The sequence below is a fragment of the Heterodontus francisci genome, chromosome 8 (assembly GCF_036365525.1).
Source record: "Heterodontus francisci isolate sHetFra1 chromosome 8, sHetFra1.hap1, whole genome shotgun sequence".
Taxonomy (NCBI): domain Eukaryota; kingdom Metazoa; phylum Chordata; class Chondrichthyes; order Heterodontiformes; family Heterodontidae; genus Heterodontus; species Heterodontus francisci.
Genome location: NC_090378.1, coordinates 68221754 through 68242251, shown reverse-complemented (window position 1 = coordinate 68242251; position 20498 = coordinate 68221754). Strand labels below are relative to the sequence as shown.

General features: G+C 42.0%; 1 protein-coding gene across 8 annotated transcripts in view; it reads left to right on the top strand.

Moving 5' to 3' along the window:
- Positions 1-20498, top strand: part of LOC137372885 (mesoderm induction early response protein 1-like) — a 75911-nt gene that overhangs the window by 15923 nt on the left and 39490 nt on the right. For 7 of the 8 annotated variants that reach the window (XR_010975517.1, XR_010975518.1, XM_068037282.1 and 4 more), the window contains 4 exons: positions 1049-1264; positions 8102-8234; positions 12641-12705; positions 16881-16953. Coding sequence is in view for 6 of the 8 variants with exons in the window: in XM_068037282.1 (XP_067893383.1) it covers positions 1049-1264; positions 8102-8234; positions 12641-12705; positions 16881-16953 (487 nt within the window). In the remaining 2 variants the exon portion in view is untranslated. The remainder of the gene's footprint in view (positions 1-1048; positions 1265-8101; positions 8235-12640; positions 12706-16880; positions 16954-20498) is intronic. The other variant, XM_068037281.1, reaches the window with a different exon arrangement.

Genomic DNA, 20498 nt, shown 5'->3' with positions numbered 1-20498 from the left:
TTGCCTAAAAGATGTTAAGTGAACCAGATGGGTTTTTACGACAGTCCAGTTGTTACATGAAATTAAATTTTCCAGGTGCCATGATGGGATTTGAACTCATGTTCCCAGAACATTAGACCAGGGCTCTGGTTTGCTAGTCCAGTCACATTACGACTGTGCTACAATTCCCATTCTGCAGTGAGTGACTCCCCACCTGACTCCCCAAAGCTTTTCCACCATCTCCAAGGCACTCATCAGGAGTGTGATAGAATACCGTCCACCTGGTTGGATGTGTGCAGCTCCAGCAACACTCGAAGCATGGCACCATCTAGGACAAAGCAGCTCACTTGATTGGCATGCCATCCACCACTTTAAGCATTCAGTCCTTCCACCACCAGTGCATTGTGGCTGCAGGGTGTACCATCTACAAGATGCAGTGCACTTGTCAAGGCTTCTTCAACAACACCTCCAAAACTTGTGAGCCCTACCACACAGTAGAACAAGGGCAACAGGCACATAGGAGCATCGCCACCTGCAAGTTCCCTTTCAAGTCACACACCATCCTGACTTGGAAATATATTACCATTCCTTCGTTGTTCCAGGGTCAAAGACCTGGAAGTACCTGCACCATGTAGACTGCAGCAGTTCGAGAAGGCAGCTCACCGCCACCTCCTCAAGGACAATTCGGGATGAGCAATAAATGCTGGCCTTGCCAGTGACGCCCACATCCTGTGAATGAATAAAAAGTCTGTTGTACTACCATCTGAGGGCTACACCCTGGCAGAGCCCAACCAACTCATTGCAGTCTAGGGTTCAAATCTGGGACCACCTTGTCTATGGCTTACTACTATATCTAGTATAAAACTATTTTTAAGCCATTTCACCTATATTTTCCCCCCAAGGTTGATTCACTTCATAACAGATAAGTGAACCTTATTGCAAGTTTAGGTGTAGGCAGCTGTTGCATTGACTGGAGAGCCATGCTGATGAAATTCATTGGTTGTTTTTTGTGTCAACCTTTTAGAAAATAGAGCCATTTTAAGTGGACATCTCAAATGTTTTTTTTTAGGAAGGTGAAATGCCAATCCAAGATTTATTAAATTTGTATGGTTATGGGAAGACTGTTCCATTCCCTGGTGAAGAAGACGATGACGAGGATGATGACGATGAGGAGGATGATGAAGCAGATGACGATGACGATGGAGATGAAGGAGATAATGAGGAAAATAGCGGAAGTAGTGAAGTTCCAGAGGTAGAGGACCTGCCCGATTTGAATCTAAATCAGGTTAGTTATAAGTTTGGGAAACAACATTACTGACCAGAGCTAACTGTGTAGATAGAGGTGGGAATTTTTTTGAAGCGTTCGTGGTTCCAGTGTTACTGGTACTTCAGTAAAGTGTAATGGTGATTATGAAATTTTTCAAACCTGTCCAGCTCATTTGTGAAAAACACCCAAGAAATACAATTCTAGATTTGTCTTTCCAAACTTGGGTTGTCTCTGGAGGAATAAAACTATCCTAGTCTGATTTCTCTTTTCTCGTCATTGCTCAACCTCATTCTTCTTATTGTTAGGACCAACCGCTCTGGTCAAAGCCCCCAATCAAAATATACGATTCTGATTGTGGTGGAGAAACGCACTGTTAATTCAATCCCGTCCCTCTACAGATCGCCTAACATATAATTTTAAACTTTCCAAATTAAAGAAAGACCCAGCCAAATTGTACCATCTATTAGTCCCCGAATGAGGCTAACCAAACCAGGTGTCTTTAAATCAACAAGTTAACTGTTTAATTAGAAAAACTAAGTTCTTAAACACTACTAAGATATAAACAACATTTATAATAGAAAAAATTAGAATCCTTGCAGATTTACGCTCCTGCCAGATCTGGAACTGTCCAAGGTTGCTTGAAGTCCTCGTTGCCGTCCGATGGGGGGGAAAGGGTTCTTCAACAATAGAGTAGTCTGTAGTCTAATTCAGAAGTTGAAATTGTTGCTCCTTCTCCAGCGATGAATTTATACAATTAACAACTTGCAAACACTTTTTAATGAATCAATTTGGCTTTAGAATTTTTGAGGGATAAAAGCTCATCATAGTCTAACTTCCTTCAGTTTAAATTATCAGAGATCTCTGTTTTGGCTTGAGCTTTTAGAATTTTGAGAGAGAATAATAAAGAAACAGACTAAATTCTGTTCCTTCAGTTTAAATGGTCTGAGAGCACTCCTTTCAGGTGCTAACACACAGTTGTCTGTCTGTTTCTCCTGTTAGAACTGTCTGTTCCCACTATAAGCCAGTTCAAAATTAAATTGCAACAAATGTATCTCTCTACCTCCATCCGAGTGGCTGTATCCAAGGCAACGCAAATGCACCCTTTGAATCACAGTCTCCGAATGGCTGTATCCTGGGGCAACAAAAATGCATTCTTTGACTCGGCTTCTGGAGCCTGCTGCCTTAAAGCAGCACGGCTCCTTTTCCCAGCCTTAAAGGCACACTGCGTTCTTCCCAAAAAAAAACTACAGGATCATAACAATATAAACACTCAAGTCTAGCCCCTTCAGCTTGCTATTTCACATGACCTTACTACTGCAGCAGTTTCACTCATTATATAGCGATCTCTGAACACTTTCCTTGCTGTCCACAGCTCTCTCTCTGCTTTTCTAGAGTGAGGTTGGGGGAAGCTATCTTCTAACATCCTCAATAACTCATTCTTGAACTCGTAATCTTATTTGATCTCGGGGCCACTGACTCAATTTTACTTTGTGCACAAGTGTTCTCATCAACCATCAGAATGGCAATACCACTTAATTTATCTCTGTCAAACTGCTACCTCAAAGCCCCTTCCGTTAGAATCTTAGAAAGTTTAAGGCACAGAAAGAGGCCACTTGGCCCATCATGTCTGTGCCGGCCGAAAAACAATCCAACTATTTTAATCCCACCTTCCAGCATTTAGTCCGTAGTCCTACAGCTTATGGCACTTGAGGTGCATATCCAGACTCCTTTTGAATGAGTTGAGGGTCTCTGCCTCAACTACCCTTTCAGGCAGTGAGTTCCAGACCACCAGCACCCTCTGGGTGAAAAAGTTTTTCCTCATCTCCCCTCTAATTTTTCTACCAGTCACTTTAAATCTATGCCCCCTCGTTACTGACCTCTGCTAAGATCCTTCACCTCCACTGTATCCAGGCCCCTCACAATTGTGTACATTTCAATCAGATCTATGCTCGGCCTTCTCTGTTCCAAGGAGAACAACCCCAGCTTATCCAATCTTGCCTCATAGCTGCAATTTTCCAGTCCTGGCAACATCCTCATAATTCTCCTCTGTACCCTGTCTACTGCAATTACATCCTTTTTCTGTAATGAGGTGACCAGAACTGCACACAGTACTCAAGTTGTGGCCGAACCAATGAGTTATAATGTTCCAACATAACCTCCCTGCTCTTGTATTCTGTACCTCGGCTAATAAAGGAAAGGATTCCATATGCCTTCCTAACCACCTTATTGACCTGTCCTGCTACCTTCGGGGATCTCTGGACATTCACTCCAAGGTCCCTCACTTCCTCTACACTTCTCAGTATTTTCCCATTAATTGTGTATTCCTTTGCCTTGTTTGACCTCCCCAAATGCATCACCTCACACTTCAAGTTGAATTCCATTTGCCACTTTCCTGCCCATCTGACCAGACCATCAATATCTTCCTACAGCTATCCTCGCTAGCTGCCACACGGCCAATCTTTGTGTCGTCTGCAAACTTCTTGATCATGCCCCCTACATTTACGTCCAAATCGTTAATATACACCACAAAAAGCAGGGACCCAGTACTGAGCCCTGCGGAACGCCACTGGAAACAGCCCTCTAGTTGCTAAAATGGTTGTCAACAATTAACCTTTGTTTCCTGCCACTGAGCCAATTTTGTATCCACCTTGCTGCATTTCCCTGGATTGCATGAGATTTTATTTTTTAACCAGTCTGCCTTGTGGGGCCTTGCCAAAAGCCTTGCTAAAATTCATGTAGACTACTTCAACTGCACTACATCATCTATCTTCCTTGTTATTTCTTCAAAAAATTTGATCAAGTTGGTCAGTCAAGATCTTCCCCTAACACATCCATGCTGACTATCCTTGATTAACCTGTGCCTTTCTAAATGACAGAATAGATTCCAATAATTTGCCCACTACTGAGGTTAGGCTGACTGGCCTGTAATTGTTCAGTCTATCCTTCACTCCCTTTTTAAACAGAGGTACGACATTAGCAATTCTCCAATCCTCTGGCAGCACACCCATATCCAGTAAGGACTGGAAAATGATGGTCAGATCTCTGCTATTTCCTCTCTTGCTTCTTTTAACAGCCTAGGATACATTTCATCTGGCCCTGGTGATTTTATCAACTTAAGGATGCTAATCCTATTAATACTTCCTCTCTCCCTATGTTTATCACATCCAATACTTCACACTCTTCCTCCTTAACTACAATATCTGCATCGTCTCCCTCTTTTGTGAAGACAGACGCAAAGTATTCATTAAGAACCACACCAATATCTTCCACTCCTACACGTAGGTTACCTTTTTGGTATTTTATGGGCCCAATTCTCTCCTTAGTTATCCTCTTACTCTTAATGTATTGATAAAACATCTTTGGGTTCACCCTTGATTTTTGCTTGCCAATATTCTTTCATGCCCTCTCTTTGCTTTCCTAATTTCCTTTTTGATTTCACCCCTCCACTTTCTATACTCCTCGGCTTTTTATAGTATTGAGTTCTCGGTGTCGAACATAAGCTTTCCTTTTCTTATCCTTATCTTGCCCTGTCGGCTCCTTGACATCTAGATTTGGCCGTCTCACCCTTTTTCTTTGTGGGAACATGTTTATTCTCAATCCCTTGAATCTCCCTTTTTGAATGCCTCCTACTGTTCTGACACTGATTTACCTTCAAGTAGCTGTTTCCAGTCCACTTTTGCTAAATCGCTCCTCAGCTTAGCAAAATTGGCTTTGCCCCAATTGAGAACTCTAACTCCTGTTCTATCTCTGTCCTTTTCCATAATTATGTTAAAACTGACTGAATTATGATCGCTACCACCAAAATGCTCTCCCACTGCCACCCCTTCCGCCTGTCCATCTTCATTTTCCTAAAACTAAGTCTAAAACTGTGCCCTCTCTTGTTGGACTTGCTGCATACAGGGCAAAAAAGTTCTCCTGAATGCACCTCAAGAATTCTGCTCCCTCAATTCCTTTCACACTAAAACTATCCCAGTTAATGGGGTAGTTAAAATCCCCTACAATTACTGCTCTACGGTTCTTGCACTTCTCAGTGTATTCCGTTCTCCCTTCTAATATCCAGTGCAAAAAAGCTAATCAATTTCTTCATCTGAGTTGAGACCATCTGCATGACTGCTTCATTTGGTGCCTCCCTTTCCTCTTCCTCTGTACTTCCTTTCTCACCCTCTGGGCCCTCCGTCTCCCTACCACCTTTTCCCATCCACTCACTCTGCAGCTTCTTCCTTATCTTTTAAGCGCAACTTTCATAAGACCCAATTCCTCCCACCATCCTCTTGCCTCTCACTACCTTTCCTTTCCACCCCCACTCTCACTGCATGTTTAGCAATAGTTGGGCATAGGCCATCATTTATAACCTTTATAGTTATTCCCCACATCCCTCCTGAGAAAGCTAACCCTTGATCTGTGTGTCCTTTCTAATGCATGCACAGGTTTTAATCTTGCTTTCTTCTCTAAGGCACTTGAATGTGCTGTAACCTGCTAACTCTGGGTGCACCTCGCCCATAACTTTGTTCAAACCTCATCAATTTAGTGTCCACCCTGGTCAGTCACCAACTATATCTTCTGTGGCTTCAAATATGGTATCACTGCTTGCCCCTCTCAGCCTCTCCAAGTTCAACTCCTTCATCCTCCCTTTACCTGCCCATTATGGTCCAGCTCTGAGAATGCCCTTGCCTGGGTTCATTTCTACCTTCCCTAGTTCATCACTACCAGCAGATTCTTTTCACATCCCTGCATGGTTAATTCTAAACTTCCCCAAAGATCCAGCCTGGGCTCCTTTTTTTCTATATGTTGCCCCTTTTTAGCATCATTGACCAGGTCGACTTTCATGTGTATGTTGATACCCAACTTTGCCTCCGCACTTGCCTTGACATCATATCTGTTCGATCAGACTGCCTGTCTGACATTACTCATGGATGATCCAGTATTTCTTCCAAATGAACATTGGGAAGATTAAAATCATTGCTTTTGGGCACTGCCTGATGTCATGCTAGACCGCCACCTGCCAAGAATGAGGCATATTAATTTTGCCATATGGACATTAAATTTCAAATTGTTGCTGGGAAGAAAAGGCCTGTTTCAAGGGCAGCCAGACACTTGGCTGCAAGACATTTACATACCAACAGGGGCAAGAGAGGTTACTTCTCATCTATTTAACCCACAATGGACTTTGAGCACCAGACATTGAAGGTAGGGAAGCGCATTCCAGGCCCTGCTAAGATGATACAATCCACAGAGCCAAGATGTGGTCAGACCAGTTAGTTACATGACTAACCTGCTTGGCAACCTGGGTTTTTCTGAATTGGACAAACAGTTTGAACTCTGAGAAAAAGACTGTTTCCTCCTGGACTGAGAAGATCTCTCCTTCTGCTGCTATCTCCTCACAAGCCTCTGAATCCACTGAAGACACATGAAGTCCAAGAGAGAAAAGTCTCCTACAGCAAACAAGGTTTGAGAAGAATACTGGGCCCCAACAAAAAGCAAGATCTACCTACAATCAAGGACTCTACAGTGAGCTTGAACAACCGTAACAAAAACTCTTCAGATATTGCCTCAAACGTTTCCACTTTATTTTTCTTTTCTTTTCTGTCTCTATTTGCATGTGTGTATCACATATGCATGTTAGCATGGGCACGTCATGTATCCATAGGCGTTAACCGAATTAGAGTTTAAGTTTAATAAATTTCCAGTTTTCTTCTTTAAACCTAAGAAAGCCTGTTTGTGCTGGTTCCTTTGCCTTATAATTGGAAAGCGGTGAACAAGGATTCACCAAGAGGGAGCTGAAAACATGGTGTGTTTAAAATTAAATCCTGTTACGCTAAGACCAGATGAAGGCTGAGAGGGACCCCTAGACCCCTTTCTCACCTGGTCGTAACACAGACTTTGCTTCCCTGCCACTGACACCATTCCTCCATCCTGGTTTATTTGCTTTGGTTGTGTGCAGGCTCACTGTTCTTTTCAACCCAGAGCTGAGTCTCAAAATTCATATTCCATCAATCATCAAGGTCTTATACTTAATCCGTTGCAACATTCCCCTACCTTTTGTGCTTTGGCACTGCAGCTCGTTGAGATAGTTACAGTAAATCTCTGGAAAAGCAGACAGTTATCCTAAGTATGATTACCTTTGCTTGTTCCTATATCTATGTATTTTTATAAAGGAAAAGCTGAAAACAGGAAGTTTGGAACAGAAAAATGTGAATCCATTTGTAAAGGACAAGTAAAGAATATAGAAGTACAACTGAAGAATTAAGAAGTAAAAGCGGGCAGAAAGTGTATTGTATTTTTGAAGCTATAGTGACAACATGCTGCAGTTCCTTGGAACTGTTGCATCTGTGTTTTTTACTTATATTTCTTCCTCCGCTCTTAATAAGAAAACAGCCCTGTTCATACACCCTTTGGAGTAACTGTGGTAATTGTCATGTAGGTTTTCAATTTTGATTAATACACAGTGTTCATAAAATCTTTGTAGTTTCAAACTTTAAGTTTGAATGCAAACACGATAAACTTTTTCTATCCTTTGTTAATTGAATTCCTATGTGGTGCATTTTTTCTATAATGAGCAATGAATTTTCTTCTCTCAGCTGTTATGGACTTCAATTCTGTGGGCCATAACACACAATTCACTTTCTTCTACAGTTGCCATTTTTAATCAGGACAACATTTACATTAAAAGTTATGAATTATGCTTTCATATCCCTTTTACAGTTTGCTTCTATCATGTACATCCAAAGTTTTTAAAGTTGCACAAGGCCTTTATAAACATTCTGTAGATTCAGACTTTTATTTTTGACCTTATTTCCATCAGACTTTAATGAATTGACTGAGCTGTGTTTCAGGTATCTTTTATGATTTCTATAGCAAGAAGTGCCAAAGAACTCACATGGACAAGATGATGAAACACTGTCTTCTAACGATGACCTTGCACCATTGATTACCTCACAAGATGTACAGGAAATGATCCGTCCACGCAGATGTAAATACTTAGACATAGGTATATTTTTTTGTGCATGTACGTACAAGAAGCCAACTTGAGCACTTTCCCCCATTATCAAAGATATTCTCAATAGCTATTTCAGCCTCCATTATTGCTGGAGTAACAAGAGATTTTGCCATAGCTGAGAACTGTTTGAGTAAACTCTTCGCCTCAAGTGCAAGATAAGTGTCATTACTACCCGTTTGTTGAATTTGGAGTGTCATTAATGGGTGACATTGATTCTAATAATGGAGTATTGTGCTCAATACAGTTGGCTAAAGATCAGTAGCATGTGAGAATTTAGTTTTCACTTTGCCCAATGATTGCTATCAACAGGTTTTCGATGTGGACAATAAGAACTGGGTATTAACCACCAATGCCACAGTGGCAGACTGAATGTGTTTACTGTTTTGAAAAACAATTATCTCAATGGCTTAACTAAAATATTATCTACAGCATAAACTTCAGGCTAGATAATTAAATTTCATACAGAGGTTGCTGTCAAATTAAATTGAAGTTTGCTATCATTGCTATTTTGGAGTTCCATGCCCCTGAATTTTCTTCCAAGTTTGAGGACTTGCTTGTAACATTCAGGTTAACTCTCAGCTTCTTACTTTAATTTGAGATAACCTTTGAGTTTGTACTAGAGTTACTAGGTAGATAAACTTGCACTATAAACGTTATTCCTTTTATTTCTGAACATTCTATCACTGCAGCTCATATAACCATAAAGTCAGTCATTTGCGGCATAGAAGGAGGCTATTCAGCCCATCGAGTCCATGCCGGCCCTCCACAGGGCTAGTCAGTCCCACTTCCCCACTCAATCCGCAGAGCCCTGCCAGTCTATTGCCTTCAAGTGGTCAATTTCCTTTTGAAATCATTGACTGAAACCTCTATATTTCTGTACTTCTATGTTTTAATTGATTTAAATCACCTTTTATAACCATTTTAATGTCTTCTGATAAACTGGCATCAATTTTCCATGACTAAATTGGACCGTGTACGTATTATTTTTTTTTTTAAATGCCTTGGGTTTCACTTTTACCATTTGTCTACATAGTAATGGCCCAAGGTTACGGCTGAGGTGGGAGGAGTGCACTGTCTTCTATTTCCACTTCTCCACAGGTCACAACATGTATTTAAATGTTTACCCAGTTACTGGTACAGCCAATCATACACTGTTTTTTAATCCCAGAACAAAATATACCAACCAGGGTTCTTTGATAAACAAAATTATCAGTTTATTATGAAATAAGACTTAACAATAATGAATCAAAGCATTAACACAGATTGAAATATGGAAGTTCCCTTTTTAAATTCCCCAATTACACAAACACACTCTCTCTCTGTCTCTCTCTCTCTGTCTCTCTCTCTCTGTCTCTCTCTCTCTGTCTCTCTCTCTCTGTCTCTCTCTCTCTGTCTCTCTCTCTCTCTCTCTGTCTCTCTCTCTCTGTCTCTCTCTCTCTGTCTCTCTCTCTCTGTCTCTCTCTCTCTCTCTCTCTCTCTGTCTCTCTCTCTCTGTCTCTCTCTCTCTCTCTCTCTCTCTCTGTCTCTCTCTCTCTGTCTCTCTCTCTCTGTCTCTCTCTCTCTGTCTCTCTCTCTCTGTCTCTCTCTCTCTGTCTCTCTGTCTCTCTGTCTCTCTGTCTCTCTGTCTCTCTCTGTCTCTCTCTGTCTCTCTCTCTCTCTCTGTCTCTCTGTCTCTCTCTCTCTCTCTGTCTCTCTCTCTCTCTCTCTCTCTCTCTCTCTCTCTGTCTCTCTGTCTCTCTCTGTCTCTCTGTCTCTGTCTCTGTCTCTGTCTCTGTCTCTGTCTCTGTCTCTCTCTGTCTCTCTCTCGTCAGAGGTAGAGAAGGAGGTGAGCTGGGTGGTTCTTGGCAGGAAAACACCAACGGTCTTCAAATAGTTCACATCCCCCAACTGCCCTGAAAACAATATCCAAACCCCAAACAGAGTCGACCTCCTGACTTCCATAAATCTTGACATGTCACTTCTCTGTCACCATTTTTCTCCAGCTCACCAAGGGTTCTGTTGTTTACTGAGTCCAAAGCACATGATTTTCAGCACAGGTGGCTTTCAGACAACATCTCGTGTCCTTTTAAAAAAAAAAAACACCACCAAATAAAACACAACATTTTAGATGCATAAAAGCAAAATACTGCAGATGCTGGAAATTTGAAATAAAAGCAAGAAATGCTGGAAATACTCAGCAGGCCCGGCAGCATCTTTGGAGAGAGGAGCAGAGTTAATGTTTCAGGTCAGTGACCCTTCATCAGAACTGGCAAAGGTTAGACATGTAATAGCTTTTAAGCAAATAAAGTGGGGATGGGGCAAAATATAACAAAAAGGCAAGGTGTTGATCGGACAGGGTCACAGAGAATAACTGACCAGAAGGTCTTGGAGCTTAGGCAAACGATATGTTAATGGTGTGTTGAAAGACAAAGCATTAGTGCAGAGTGGGTGTTAATGGACAGAAAAATGAACAGCCTTGGCCCAAAGCACAAACATGAAAAAAACGGTAGGCAGCCATATGGTAAGAAAAATGAATGATGAAACAAACCAAAATAAAGAAAACAATGACTGAAAATAAAAGGGGGAGTGGGGGGCTGTGATGCTCGGGAATTATTGAATTTAATGTTTAGTCCGGCAGGCTGTAGCGTGCCTAATTGGTAAATGAGCTGCAGCTCCTCGAGCTTGCGTTGATGTTCACTGAAACACTGCAGCAAGCCCAGGACAGATATATGGGCATGAGAGAAGGGGGGGGTGTTGAAATGGCAAGCACTCGTAAGCTTGGGGTCATGCTTTTGGACTGAGCGGGGGTGTTCCGCAAAGCGGTCACCCAATCTGCGTTTGGTCTCCCCAGTGCAGAGGAGAACACATTGTGAGCAGTGAATACAGTATACTAAATTGAAGGAAGTACAAATAAATCACTGCTTCACCTGAAAGGAGTGTTTGGGGCCTTGGATAGTGAGGACAGAGGAAGTAAAAATGCAGGTATTACACCACCTGCGATTTCATGGGAAGGGGATGAGGTGTTGGGGGTAATGGAGTGGACCAGGGTGTCATGGAGGGAACGCTCCCTTCAGAATGCTGACTGGAGGGGAAGATGCGTTTGGTAGTGGCATCACGCTGGAGGTGATGGAAATGGCGGAGGATGATCCTTTGGATGTGGAGGCTGGTTGGGTGGAAAGTGAGGACAAGGGGAACCTTGTCGCGGTTCTGTGAGGGAGGGGAAGAGGTGAGAGTAGAGATGCATGAAATGGGCCGGACACGGTTCTTCACACCCTGCCTCCTGTAAGGACTCCATTCCATTATCCCAGTTTCTCCGTCACCGACGCATCTGCTCTTATGATGCAACATTCCATGACAGCACTTCTGATATGTCTTCCTTTTTCCTCAACCGAGGATTCCCCCCACTGTGGTTGGCAGGGCCCTCAACCGTGTATGGCCCATTTGTTTTATCATTCATTTTTCTTGCCATGTGCCTGCCCACTTTTTTCATGTTTGTGCTTTGGGCCAGGGCTGTTCATTTTCTGTCCATTAACAACCTCTCTGCACTAATGCTTTGTCTTTCAACACACCATTAACATACCGTTTGCCTTTGCTCCGTGTCCTTCTGGTCAGTTATTCTCCGTGACCCTGTCCGATCAACACCTTGCCTTTTGTTATCTCTTGCCCCATCCCCACTTTATTTGCTTAAAAGCTATTACATTTCTAATGTTTGCCAGTTCTGATGAAGGGTCACTGACCTGAAACGCTAACTCTGCGCTCTCCACAGATGCTGCCAGACCTGTTGAGTATTTCCAGCATTTCTTGTTTTTATTACTATAGATACATATCTATGATTCACTCATATGGATGTTTTTGATATATATTTCATCCTTAGGTTGTTCACTTATAGAGGATGTACATAAAATATAAAAACTAAGTAACCCTCGCATTGTTTTCTCCTCTTTTCTCTCCCTATTAATAGTCATATTTGTTCCAAATTTATTGCAGATCAGAACAATGTGGGAAATGATTGGCCTATGTCTGGAAAAATCAGACTTTGAGTATTTGTTTTAAATCAATTGAGTCAAAATTGTAAAGGTTGACATCGCGGGGTCCGCCTTTGAGTTCACAGGAAATTATGTAATTCTGTCCTGAGGAAGGTGTACCATGATTGAAGATGAGACCGTGTTGATGTATTAGCAGTTAAAATTGCAAAGTGGTGAATGTCCTTTATAGATTGGGACTATGGCATCTATATAAGTGCAAGAGGGCAGAAGTAAGTTTCATGCAAAGTATCAAAAAAGCATTTATGTTCAAAAACAAAAGTTGTAAGTCCTACACCTCGTACTGAAATGCTCAAATGGTTTCTATAAATGAGAACTCTTTATACATTCCATATCTTAACTCTGGGCAAAAAATTGACCTGTTAACATTCATAGGCAATGAAGGGGAAGAAGAATCTGAAGATGATGAAGATTATGTGCCCTCAGAAGACTGGAAAAAGGTAAAAGGTTTCAATATTTTCCCCTTAGTACCTATGTGGTCTAAATATACTGCTAAATTGGATGTGTTTCTGATGGCATAAACCATATCTTTTATTCCCCCAATTATTTTCTTCTCATTGCTTCCTGTGCAGTGCACCATCTGGCTGACTTTCTTTCTAGCCTCCATTAGTGCTAAGTGCATGGGACCAGCATGCTGATGATTCTTTTGTTTCTTCTTGATGCCTTCACTGAACTAATGTAGTGCTTTTGGTATCACTGTACATCTATCTATCATGTATTAAACTTGGTGTGTGGGGCATGTGAAAACTCATAAGTACCCTTTATTCCAGTAAGTGATGTGATGGGTATTTTCATTGTTAAAGGGGTAACATTTCCCTGTAGCAACCTGGATCATATACAGTAGTGCAAACTTCTAGAGAAAGTATATCACTTTGCACAATCTGGGCACCATAAATTCCTAAAATTTGCATAAAATGATCTCTGAAAATTTGTTTTCAACTGCCTTTTTTTAGTAATTGTAATTTCTAATGTCCAAAATAAGGATATAAACATTTTTTAACTTGAAAAAACGTACTTCACAATAAACATAATTAAATTTATCCATTAAGTTCCTTTTGTGCCTCTCAAAAGCCTGGATTTGGAGTCAATATTTTTGTTCAATGCTATGATTCTAAGAGCCGACTTTAGATTGTGGAGTCTGAGCATATGCAGCATGCCTTAATTCCCATGATGCTTCAGTATATAGTCCACTTAGCTGTGCTGATGAAACATTCTAGCAGGCTGCTGAAAGGCTTTTCGCAACTTTGTGAAATCCATCCTTCTGATTTTGTCTATCATCTTCAGTGTTTTTAAATGGAGAGGCCGTGTCTGATTTTTTAGGACAAAAAGTAGTTATCACACCATGTGTAGCTTTTGTGTCTGTAACCTTCAGTTAGTTCATTAAGATCAGAGATCCGGGCCGGATTTTGCTCTCATTCCTAGAGAATCAGGGCAGTGTCGCCTGCCACAGAACCTGACACTGGGATTCCTGGTTCCGAATCTCCTGGGAGTGGATTAGGCTGACGAAGACCTTCCTGCCCAGAGGCCAAATAAGTGCTGCTTCCTGCCGCCGCTGGGATCTGACCAATGGCAGAGGGGGTGGTGGTGCTCTTACCACGTGAGGAGCAAGCCTTGGGAAACAAGGCGCCCTCCCTGCGGACTTGGGGATGGGGGAGGATTCCCTCGTTCTTGGGCAATTTGTGGTCCATGGAGGGCCTCCACCGGGAACAACTGTGCCCTCCTCCCCCGGACCGAATGCCCACACCCCCCAACCCCCGTGCCGGGACCTTCCGGACTGACCCCAGCAACCCCACCTCACCTACCTCTTGTCTGGGGTTCCAGCGCTGGGCCTGGGCTCCTGGTCATGCTGCCAGCCATGTGATTGGCCAGTAGCACTCAGAGGTGGGATCCCGTTCCGATAAAGTCTTTAAAGGGATGGGGATTTTTCCCTCCTCAAATTTTGACCTCAAAAGACTGGAGGATCACTCCGGAGGTCTGAAAAAATGCAGAGGCAGCACTGTCCCCGACTTTTTGGCCCGACACCAGGAGCCTTGTCTCCTGCACAAAATCCAGCCCATGGTGTTTTTCTTTATTGTAATTGCTTTAATCGAATCGGCAGTCGATTGCCGATTCAAAACCACCAGTTTGACACCAACATCAGTGTATATGGCCCCACGCTGCAGGCTAATCTTGTTGTGAAAGAACGCTTTTACCGCAATCTGCACAACCTCCTTCATGAGGCCAATGCCAGTGATCACCTCATTATACTTGGAGATTTTAGTGCAAGAATTGGCTAAATCCAAGAATCCCGGAAAGGCGTGCTGGTGGGCACGGCATCGGCAATTGCAATAACTATAGTCGTTTGCTTCTAGAATTCTGTACCAAACATAAACTCAGTATCGCCAATACCCGTTCCAGCAGAAGGCCAGATTCGAAAGCACTTGGAGACGTCCACGTTCAAAACATTGTCACTTCTTAGACTATATTCTAGTCTGCCAATGAGACATTGGAGATGCACTTCACACCAGAGTTAGCCCAGTGCCGACTGTTACACTGAGCACAGACTGGTCCGAGCAAAGGTCACCCTCAAGATTAAGCCACCTCCCAAGAGAAAGGGCCCAGTAGTGAAGAAACTCCAAATTCACTGACTAGGTCTGCTGGAACTTGAGAGCAAACTGGAAATAAGCTCAACAGTAGCATGTTCCCAGAATCTGAAACAGACCCAGGTGAACAGTGGAAGCAGCTGCTATTGGTTCTTCAGGAAACAAATGTGGAAGTGGTCGGTTACTCAATGAGAGTACGTGGACTGGTTTGACAAAAACTACTCCGGAATCCAAGCTTTGTTCTAAAAGAAATGCTCCTGCTGTATGATACTTCTTGAGACCAGTTGACCAATCTGCAAAAGTCACTTATAGGGAAGCCTGCAGTACTCTACAAACCAAGCTTCGAGTCATTCAAAATGACTGGTGGCAAGCACTGGCAGAGAAAACAGTTCCACAGACAGCGGCAACATGAGATCTTATGTGTCCTTGAAGACAGTTTATGGACCGTCCCACCTGTCGCAGGCATCGCTGCGATCTTCTGACGGCACAGCCCTGCTTACTGACAGAAGCCATTTGTATGAGGAACTGCCTTGGGAAGCGGAATTGAGGTGCTCCATGAAAAATATTTCAAGGACAAGCTGAAGAAACAACTCTCCTTGGCTGACATCAAACAACGGATGTGGGAGCAGGAAGCTTCTGCCAGGAACAACTGGCAATCAGGAATGCTATGTCCAGATTTGAGTCCTTTAAGATGTGAAACTGTAGGAAAGAAACGTTAAATGGAAGGAAGCTGTTTCTGTCCAGGCTCCCCCAGGTCAAGAATTCCTGTGCCCCAAATGCTGAAGAGCCTGCAGATCTAGAATTGGACTGTTTAGCCACCAGTGAGCATGGCAGCACCCGTAGAGCCGAATTTTCCTTTGATCTTCATCTGCGAAGAACTAACTGTCATCAGTTGCTTCAAAATTCAACTTCTTGTGAAAATTAAACTGGCATAAATTCTAATTCTCATCTGATTATCGTGTTGTGTCATCAAAGCCACCAAAATATATCTTCCTGCCAATGACCTCACAAACACTGCACTTCAGGGTTCTGTCTGAGCTATTTGGTTCCAAACCTCCTTGTAGCCATGATCCAAACTTGACATAGAAGCCTAAATTCCAAATGAGAGGTTATAGTAACTGCCCTCGACATGAAGGCAGCGTTTGATAGAGTATGGCACCAGGGAGCCCTAGCAAAATTGTTGGCAGTGGTCAACGGGAAGAACATCCAATGGCTGGAGTCATACCTGATAGGAAGATGGCTGTAGTTGTCAGAGCCTCATGTCATCACTGCAGGAGTGCTTCAGGGGAGCATCCATAGGTCAACTATCTTGCGCTATTTCTTAACTTTATGATAGAGGGAAGATAATTGAAGAGTGAGCCTGTTCACTGATGCTTCCAGTGTTCAGTTCGATTTGTAACTCCTGATGATGACTCAGCCCAAACCAATCTGCAACACATCTGGATGACCACCAGGCTTGGGTTGACAAGTGGTAGGTAACATTGTCCAGTAACCTGATTCGTTAATCTGTGTCCAACTGGTAACTTGCATTGTTCCTGGTCACATTTTCGGTTTTAATTAGTCGGCAGTAGGCAACGTTTTTATTCGTCATTGTATTATTTTCCCTCTTTCCTACCTCGGAGGCAGCTGCATATGTTTACTTTTATTATTGGGAAAATAAAGTTGAATATGTTATCACACTCCTCTTAAATGATAACTGTAAATGTAACAATGTTATAGATGTTACATAAACTGAATTTAGTGTACATTTTCTATTAACTTTTTAAAATCTGAGCTAATTGCAGGTGCTTTTGTATTATTCTAGTGTGGTGCTAGTGCCACCGACTTGTGACTCATGGGTCCCCTGCAGCCAGCGACAATATCAAAGTAAACTTGTCAGATTTTCCAAGGCCAGCAGGCGGGAAGACCCATGTTTTACTGTATCTTGCCGACTGCCAGCCTTGTAAGTGCAAGATAACAGTAACTTAAAAGGAATTGCTTAGTATGACAGTCTCTAAATACTGATCATAAAGATGCTTGGTCTTGCTTTTCAGGAGATCATGGTGGGCTCCCAATACCAGGCTGAAGTTCCTGTAGGCTTTTATAAGTACAAAGAGAATGAAAGGGGTAAGCTTGTCTTTAAAATTTTAAAGTTTGCTTGTTCAAAGATGAAATGTGTAAGTCTGTGGTGGGTGGGGGAAACAATTATTCTGGTGGATTCAGCATTATGAACTGTGTTCCAGTTAATGGCTTCTTGACAGTATAAAGTTTTACATTTAGACCTCTAATTTTAGAACATATACAGAGCTAGTAAACTAAGATAAATCTGCACCCCATCTTTTTTGTGAAGCAGCCTACCTTTGCGTAATTGTGTGCTACTTTTCAACTACTCTTCAGATCTACCACTATTATCTAACCAGGTTTCAGAGATGACAATTATGTCTAACTTATGTAAGGAAGAATATGTCTGTAATACTAGCATTTGATTTCTCACACTTGGAGCATTGATTTGAAAATGATCAATCCTGCATACGTGCTGTGTGTTTCACCCTATGTAAACTATCTTGATGTCTGTAATTGTAATTCATTACATTGTCAGTACTATTGATTGCCTTCACTTCACTGATCCAAATGAGTGACACACATTATGAGCAACATACTCCCTGTCCCAACCAGATTAAAAAGGAACGTAGGATCAGGAGCAGGCCCTCCAGCCCATCGAGCCTGCTCCGCCATTCAATACGATCATGGCTGATCTTCCACTACAGTGCCTTTCTCCCACACTATCCTCATCCTCATATCCCCTTATGTCATTTGTATTTTTAAATCTGTCAATCTCTGCTTTAAACATACTCAATGACTGAGCTTCTACAGCTCTCTGGGGTAGAGAATTCCAAAAGATTCACAACCCTCTGAGTAAAGAAATTTCTCCTCATCTCTGTCTGAAGTGGCTTCCCTCTTATTTTGAAATTGTGTCCCTGGTTCTAGACTCCCCAACCAGGGGAAACCTGTTAGCTGCATCTACCCTGTCTATCCTTTTTTAAGTATTTTGTAGGTTTCAATGAGATCACCTCTCATGCTTTGAAACTCTAGAGAATACAGGCCCAGTTTCCCCAATCTCTCTTCAAAGGACAGTCCTGCCATCCCGGGAATAAGTCTACTGAACCTTCGTTGCACTTCCTCTATGGCAATAATATCCTTCCTAAGGTAAGGGGACCAAAACTGCACACAGTACTCCAGGTGCGGTCTAACCAAGGTTTTATACAATTGAAGCAAGACTTCACTACTCCTTTACTCAAATCTTGTTGCGATAAAGGCTAACATACCATTAGCCTTCTTAATTGCTTGCTGCTCCTGCATGTTAGCTTTCAGTGACTTATTGACAAGGACTCCCAGGTCCCTTTTGTACATCTACACTTTCTAATCTCTTACCATTTAAGAAATACTCTGTACATCTATTCCTCCTACCAAAGTGGATAACCTCACATTTTTCCACATTATATTCCATCTGCCATGTTCTTGCCCATTCAATACGTCTGTCCAAATCCCCTTGAAGCCACTTTGCATCTTCCTCACAACACACATTCCCACCTAGTTTTGTGTCATCTACAAACTTGGAAATACTATATTTGGTCCCCACATCCAAATCGTTGATATATATGGTGAACAGCTGGGGCCCAAGCACTGATCCCTGCAGTACCCCATTAGTCACAGCCTGTCAACACCAGAATGACCCGTTTATTCCTACTCTCTGCTTTCTGCTTGTTAACCAATCCTTAATCCATGCCAGTATTTTACCTCCTATCCCATGTACTTTTATTTTGCTAACCAATCTCCTGTGGGGGACTTTATCAAAACCCTTCTGAAAATCCAAGTATACCACGTCCACCGACTCCCCTTTCTCAATTCTGTTAGTAACATCCTCAAAATAAACTCCAACAGGTTCGTCAAATATGATTTCCCATTCACAAATCCATGTTGACTATGCCCAATCAGATCATTATTATCCAAGTGTCTGTTCATCACATCTTTTAGAATAAATTCTAGCATTTTCTCAACGACTGATATAAGGCTAATAGGTCTGTAATTCCCTGTTTTCTCTCTCCCTCCCTTCTTAAATAGTGGGGTGATATTTGCACCCTTTCAATCTGCAGGAACCGCTCCAGAATCTATAGAATTTTGGAAGATGATCAATGCATCCACTAACTCCATAGCTACCTCTTTCGACACTCTGGGATATAGAATATCAAGTCCTGGGGACTTATCAACCTTCAGCTCCTTTAATTTCTCCAATACAACCTTCTTACTAATGCTAATTTCCTTCAATTCCTCATTTCCCCCTAATCCGTTGGATCTCTAATTCTGGGAGATTTCTTGCATCTTCCTCAGTGAAGACAGACACAAAGTAATCCATTTAGCTTCTCCACCATTCCTCCATTCCCCATTATAAATTCTCTTGACTCTGCCTGTAATGGACCCACATTTGTCTTAGCCAAATGTTTCCTTTTTACATACCTATAGAAGCTTTTACAGTCTGTTTTAAAAAAAATTTTCCTAGCTTACATTCATATTCTATTCTCCTTTTATCAGTTTCTTGGTTCTCCTTTGCTGTATTCTAAAATCCTCCCAATCCTCAGGTTTACTACTATTTCTGGCAACCATTTTCTTTTAATCTTCTACAATCCTACAGTTCCTTTGTGATCCACGGTTGACTGCCTTTACTTTTGGGGTTTTTGTGCCTTGAAGGAATGTATAGTTGCTGTAAACTATGTAATATTTCTTTAAAGACTATCCATTGCCTATGTACTGTCATACCCTTTAATGTATTTTCCCAATCCACCTCAGCCAATTTGCCCCTTATACCTTCATAATTTCCTGTGTTCAAATTTACCACCCTGGCTTCAGATTGAACTACCTCACTTTCAAACATGATGTAAAATTCTATCGTATTATGGTCACTCATCCCTAAAAGTTCTTTTGCAACAAGATTATTAATTAGCCCTTTCTCATTACATCATACTAGATCTAAAATAGCCTATTCTTGAGTCGGTTCCTAATATACTGCGCTAGAAAGCCATCCCTAACACTCCAGAAATTTGTTCTCCACAGCATGAGTGCTCATTAGGTTTACCCAGTCTATATGCAGATTAAAATTATCCATGGTTACTGTTTTACCCATGCTACATGTTTCTCTAATCTCCTGATTAATACTATACCCCACACTAGCACTACTGTTTGGCCTGTAAACAACTCCTACCAATGTTTGCTGCCCCTTGCTGTTTCTTAGCTCTACCCAAACAGCGTCCATGTTTTGTTCCAATCTGAGATCCTCCCTTACGAATGTACTGATCTCATCCCTTATCAGTGCAACACCACCTCCTTTTCGTCTGTCTGTCCTAAATATTGAATATCCTTGAATATTCAGTTCCCAGATTTGGTCACCCTGTAGCCACGTTTCTGTAATTACAATTAGATCACACCCATTTACCTCTATTTGGGCCTTTAAGTCATCTACCTAGTTGCGAATGCTGCGTGCATTCAAGTGAGTGCCCTTAACCTTGTCATCTTGACGTTCTGCATTCTAAGCCTAATTGATTGTTTTGCCTGCCTTCTAATGTCACTTGCTACTTTTCTACCTCCTGCTACCGGCTTTACATCCTTCCAATTTGAGC